The sequence below is a fragment of the Trypanosoma grayi genome (genome assembly GCF_000691245.1).
Source record: "Trypanosoma grayi strain ANR4 Tgr_900_V1, whole genome shotgun sequence".
Classification (NCBI taxonomy): Eukaryota; Euglenozoa; class Kinetoplastea; order Trypanosomatida; family Trypanosomatidae; genus Trypanosoma; species Trypanosoma grayi.
In genome coordinates this window covers 1-6,295 of record NW_008826519.1, presented here as the reverse complement: position 1 = coordinate 6,295, position 6,295 = coordinate 1, and the positions used below count along the sequence as shown (strand labels likewise).

The following is a 6,295-nucleotide window of genomic DNA, read 5'->3' as shown; positions in this document are numbered from 1 at the left end:
TGCTGTTCCCTTAATCTCCATGTTCCTTCTTGCCGTCGAGGCGCGAGACATTCACCCCCCCCTCCCCCCCCCGAGCAATACGACCGGGGGGCTGCAGCAGCAGCCGCTGCATTCCCCTTGTTCCACCACCCAGAAAGTACATATATGTATAGATATGTACAGATATATGTACGTTACGCAACACTACTCGTCGTCCAACGGGGCGACACTCTCATGCCATGTCGTGGCAGAAGCCTTTGCAGTACCGCTCCGCGATGGGGCCACCACGCCAGGCGGGAATGAGCACCTGCCCCGCCTCCTCATTCACCATCGCGTCTTCAATGATGCGGGTGAGGCAGCTCTGTATCCGCTGGCAGTAGCGCAGAAGCGCACTGCTCTTCGCACGCACCGCCTCTACAACCTCAGCGATCTCATCGTGCAGCGCCATGAGGCCAAAGTCAGCCGCACTCACGGCGTCGTTGGTGTCCTGAGAGACAAATAGTGCCGGCAGGGCATCGGTGCGGGTGGTGTACTGCACGTACAGGCCGAAGAGCATTACCCATTGTGTGCTCCGTTCCGTTCCGCCCGCATCGTTGTCTCCTCCATTGCCGCTGCCGCCGCCAGTGCCACTTCCAGCGCCACCGCTGACACTGTTGCTCTTACTGCGGCCACCGCCTACGCCGCCTTCTCGATGCGAGGACACAATTACGGAGCGCAGCTGCGTTGACTCTCCGTGGACATCCTCGAGGAAGACGCGCCAGTCATCTACCTGCTGCTCAAGTGCCTTGATGTTGTCCTTGCGAAACCCGCGTGGCTGCTCGTCGTTATGGAACACAAGCTCCTCAAGGCACTCTAAGCACTCAAAGAGCAGATGTATCGTCATACGCTCCCAGTACAGCATGCCACGCAGTCGTGCGATATCCACGTGGAATTTTTCTTTTGGGATACAAAGAAAGCCGCCGACGGCCTCCCTTTCAAGGCCTTTCGGGAGTTCCCGCGCAGCCTTTTTGAAAGAGTCACGGATGCGTGAGGCAACGGTCTCCAACTCAATACCGACACCGACCAAACGCTCGGAGTCGTTCCGCACCGTTTCTGCAGTAGCGACGGTTGTGTCGGAAGCAGCGGCAGGTGTCACACTGTTACCTGTTCCCATATTCTGTTCTGCCATAATCACTGTGCCACTGCAGAGTACTACGCCCGTGGGGCTGTTCGCAATGGTGTCCTCCCTGTTCTCAATGTCGGAAAGCAGCACCTCTGCCATTACCATGACAGATTCCTTGCGGCAGACATCTACCATCACTTGCGCCTCACGCAGGTGCCAGAGAACTGCGAGCTGCATGAAGTCCTGGAAGAGGTCCGGCCTGCCGCCGCTCTCGTAGGGCAGGTAGATGACCTTCTGTGTCTCCTCTAGGCAGTACCAAAACTTTCCAACGTCCTTGACGAACTCCTCGACTGACGCGATTTGATCCTCGATGGTGTTCAATATCCGCTGCGGCCGCATCGCCACCACCGCTACCGCTGACGGCCGTGGGGAGTGCGAGCGGCCGGTGTGAACGCCGCCACCGTTGTTCATCACTTGCCTCCCCACATCACCGCCCTGATCGCCCGTTGTTCGTGCCGACGAGGAGTCCAGGAGTGTGCGCCTCACTGTATCGTCACCGTGGACACTCTGTTGGGAAGTGAGAAGCCGCGAAGTGAGCGTGATGAGGCCGTTGATTGCCTCTGTAATCTCCTTCGGGGAGCTCGCAACGGAGACCTGTTCAATCTGTTGCAGCGACTGTGTGAGCATCTGGGCACAGCGCTGGCTGTGTAACTGGTTCAACGAGTCACAGCTCGCGTCCGACATGACTGCCGTGGTATCCGCCTCGAGTACCCGCTGTGCGTGGGTACGGAGGGCCTGCTCCATACGGGCGAGGCCGTTGATGAAGGCTGCATTGCGCTCCACAATCCGTGTGTTGTGCCTCTGTAAACTCTCAATCTGCCGTCGGTGAGCCTCTCGTTCGTCCTGACCGGAGCGTGTGATCTGCGCGACCCAGCGCAGCAGTGACTCTGGTGGGAGCTCCGAACCAGAGATGTTGCCGGCCTCATCGCCTCTGCTGCTGCTAACGGCGTCCGTCGTCATGCGGCCACGCTTCTCTGCCTCGAGCGGCGGCGAGCTACCACCACCGCCNCCACCAGGAGACTGAGCAACACGCCTCCCGCCACTTCCTTGCACACGTGTAGAGGCAGGTGTAGACGGCATGAGTGATGCAGAAGCTGCGCTCAAGCGCAGCCGCTCCACCGCAGCAACTATAACACGGCCCTCGAGGCTTTGATAATTCCGCTCAATGGACTCCAAGGTATCTGGGTCAAGCGGAGCTCCTAGTTGGTTGTCCATAGCTATACGTGAAACCCGTGCGTGCAGTTTGGAGAAGTCATCCAGTAACGGGCGTGAAGCACGCAACTGTGCAAAAAGTGACTTGAGGTCCTCTGTATGCTTCTCAATATTCGTTATTGACGCCATGAGTTCCGGTGGCGCTGTGAGCTGAACTGCGACGCCCCTCTCCATATTGCTGCCAGTGACGCTGCTGGTACAACTTTTGTTGTTGGTGGTATTGTTATTGCTGCCGGCAATATTTTCCAGCCGTGATGACACTACAACAGCTGCGCGATGCGGGAATACATTGCTCATATTGCTTTCCTCACGCGCCATCCCTGCCCTCTTTCCGGTGGCGAACACAACGGAGTGGTGTGGCACTGATGTCGCCGTCGCCGCTGTAGGCGTCGTGGAAGCGGACACCCCAGCCGCAGCAAGAGCGCACTGTTGTGATACTGCGGTGGTGCGGCGCGTGTTGGGGTTCTCAAGTGTAATCTTTCGCTGCTGCGGCACGGAAGCGAGCATGCCGCCCCTGCCGAACGCCTTGGAGTCCTCGTAGTTGAAAACTGTGAGAAAGCGCTCGGCCCGCCCCGCCTCCTGCGCGGCGACGGCAAACGGCACGGCTGTGAGCAGCCGCATGCCAACAGGCGTCACACTTCCATCTAATGCCACACCGCGGAATAGGAGCGCCGGCGCTGTGGGGTCAGTGAGGTCAACGAGGCCGATCGCCTCCCGTGTGCACTGCAGGAGCTCGCCGTGCCCCGTCACGAGCGCCTTGTTCTCCAAGAACGTCATGGAGGTGAGGGTGACATTGATGTTGACAGCGATCTCACAGGTAGCGGGGACGATAGCAGCGAGGCTGCGCGTGAAGGCAACGTAAATGAGGTCGGCAGGCTCGTAGTACGCGATAGAGCGCATCTCGCTCTTCATGCGGAGCGCGCTCTCTGGCTTGTCCGGCGACTGCTTCGCCACCCGCACGTTGTTGCCCGCTGCGTCGAAGACGCGAATGAGTGTGTCATCGCTTATAGCCCACACCTGCTTGCAGCTGCGCACGTAGCAGAGATCCGTGATGATGGCCGCAATGTTTCGGCTCTTCGTGCGGCGGCGCGTCTGCGGGTCCCAGACCTTGAGCGCTTTGTCGTATCCGGCAGTCCACACCTTGCCGTTGCCGAGGTGCCAGAGACCACTGATTGTCTGCGCATGGGCGCCACGTATGACGCCACCGCCAGTGTAGTCGTCAAGGTTAACAATAACAATGCTTCCGCGCGTTACGCCGCACCACAGTGCGTACGTGTCCTCACCATCGTCGTCGCACGACTGTCCCAGCCTCGGCGCGGGGTTGTGTTTGCCGCGATGTGCGGCACGCGGGGGGGTTTTAAATGTGACGGACTTTGCCGCCGGTATCCGCACCACCGTCATCGCGTACACATGCGTGACGTCCACCGTACGGCTAATATTCAACTCCACACCCTTGAAATCCATCATGGTGATAGGGTCGTCGCCAACAGCGACCCACAGGGACCCACCGTTGGGGGCCACAACCATTGCACGTACGCCCTGCTGCACTATCATACGGGAAACCGGCCGCGAAAACTTCAGATGCAGCGCCGGTGTTTGGCACGGGTTTTCCTTCGTGATGTTGCCACAGGTGGTGGTGAGCACGTCGGTGGGTGGCGATGCGGGCGGGGCCGTGCTACCGTGGTCCACAAACGTATCGTCATCCTCCGCGGACTGCGAAGTGTAGTGTGTTGTCGGCACCTTCTCCATTGCTACTGATTTTGCTAGTTTCCGCAACACTAGTGGCGAAGGCTCTTGCGTGCTGGAGTCGCCGTCGCCATCAGACGACGATGACGAGTCCGAGTCCGACTCGTTGTGGTCGTTCTCGCCCCTATCCGGGCCAATGGTGTACACCGGCACCCGCGACTCTGCCTGCACGGACGCCGGTGGCAGCCGTGCGAACTGTTCGCCGACGCCCCAGCCACCGCCCGTCTCGACAGTGCCGAGCGACAACTCCGGGATGAACGGTGCACTCATTGAGGGGCTACGCTACTATGTACAAAAGCTGTTTGTGCTTATCTGTTTGCTGTTGTTGTTGTTGTTGGTTTGCGCACTCGCTCGTGTATGTGTATGTATGTGATCCCACTGCTGCTGTGTAAAGCGCAACTGCACACACACACACACACACAGACGGTGAAAGAAAGAAAGTGAGACGTACACACGGAAAGACGATAGGCCTGATTGCCTAGCGCTCTCTCTTTCAGTGTGTCTATTTCCTTATTCTTACCTTCTAAATATCGAATTTTTTTGTGTTTATCCGTATATGTCTGTTTGTGAGAGAACGAAGGAGTAAACTTCCTTATTGATTCCCTATACGAGCGCTTCCTTGTCTGTTTTCTACACCGCTTCGCAATGATACTGCTATTTGCCCTTGGGGCGGTTGTAGAATTTATTTTTCTGTTGATCTTGTTGTTATTGTTGTTGGGCCTCTGTGTCCTCCTCCTTTCTCCCTCGTTCCTCTCTTCTACACTTGGCGCGGCTCCTGTCTCTACTGCTGCTGTTGCTGGTGGTGGTGGTGGTGGTGGCGGTGGTGGCCGTGTGTATTTGTATAAAGATATGTCGCGTCCCGCCGCTGTGTCGAAACGTGTTCGGGCGTGTTTTTGTTTTGTTCTGTTTTTCTCCCGCTGTAGCCCCTTCCGTGACAGCGTGGCCGAGTGAAGGACGCAGCGGGCGCAGGAAAAACCGACTATCCACCCACACGCACGGAGCCCTTCCTTTTCTCTTCTTTCCCTTTCCCCTTTTACCTGTTGGTGCGGATGTGGTGCGGCGCGTCAGTAATACACACGCACCCGTAGAGAGACAGACAGACAGACAGACAGACAGGCGGGGCAAAAGAAGAGGCACGGCGGTCTCCAACACACACACACACACACNAGAGAGAGAGAGAGAGCGAGAGCGACAGGGGGCGCGCAGGACAGAGGCAGCGCCATGGGTGTGATGATTGCCAATGGCCGGGCCTTGCGGGGCAGCCACGGAAACGGCAGTTGAAATTAAAACAAATTAAGAAAAAAAAACCACTGCTTCTCTCCCAACAGAGAATGCCATCGAAGGACATGTGTGTCTGGAGACGCGTCTAAGCGAGAAGGATGGGGCAGCAGAATAAGGAAGCACACACCTCCCCACGCCCGCCCACACACACAAGCACGCAGCCGGCACGCCAAACGCCCTCCAGCCCCCTTCAGCGGCCACCGCAGCAGCAGCGGCAGCTCACCGCAGGTGCGAGAGGAGGAAGTCGAGGGCGCGCGTGCGCTCACCGAAGTCCCGCACCGCCACGCAGGAGCACTTGAAGGTCTTCTTCACCTCGCCGTCCGCGCCGATCTTTGCGAGCCCCGCCCACTGCGCGAGTTTCTCGCGCTCCTCCACGTTGATGAGATCAATCACACCCTGCTTGGCGAGCGCGGTGATGAGCTTCTTGTACTCCTCATCCTCGCAGTCGTCGGCGAGGACGCAGAGGTGGGCGGTGCGGCGGTCGAGTGCGCGGACGACCTCCGAGAGGCCGCGGATGAGGCCGTTGGCTTCGCGTGACTTCTGCAGCACGATGCGGAGGGCNCGGCGGTCGAGTGCGCGGACGACCTCCGAGAGGCCGCGGATGAGGCCGTTGGCTTCGCGTGACTTCTGCAGCACGATGCGGAGGGCGTCCTCGAGGCTCTCTGGCGTCGCATCCATGACGGCATCAACCACCACCGGCGCCACGTCCACCACTGGTGTTTCCTCTACCATGCTTGAGAGATGTTACCGCTCTCGGGAAAGAAGCTGCGCATCGCGTTCAACCGGGAATTTAGCGCAAAGAAAGAAAAGAGAAGAAGAGAGACGAACACATGGCGATAGTGCCGAGGTGCGCAGCAGCAACAAGCACGTATGCAGACCCCACTCACCCGCCCACATGGGCACCGGCGGCGGCGG

General features: G+C 58.6%; 2 protein-coding genes across 2 annotated transcripts; both read right to left on the bottom strand.

Moving 5' to 3' along the window:
* Positions 1-211: 211 nt before the first annotated feature.
* DQ04_09001010 (hypothetical protein) lies at positions 212-4,369 on the bottom strand (the record flags this gene model as incomplete). Its single annotated transcript, XM_009315777.1, has 1 exon — positions 212-4,369. The coding sequence occupies one exon, from the start codon at positions 4,367-4,369 to the stop codon at positions 212-214; it is 4,158 nt and encodes a 1,385-aa protein (XP_009314052.1).
* Positions 4,370-5,599: 1,230 nt separating this feature from the next.
* DQ04_09001000 (40S ribosomal protein S12) lies at positions 5,600-6,112 on the bottom strand (the record flags this gene model as incomplete). Its single annotated transcript, XM_009315776.1, has 1 exon — positions 5,600-6,112. The coding sequence occupies one exon, from the start codon at positions 6,110-6,112 to the stop codon at positions 5,600-5,602; it is 513 nt and encodes a 170-aa protein (XP_009314051.1).
* Positions 6,113-6,295: the final 183 nt, after the last annotated feature.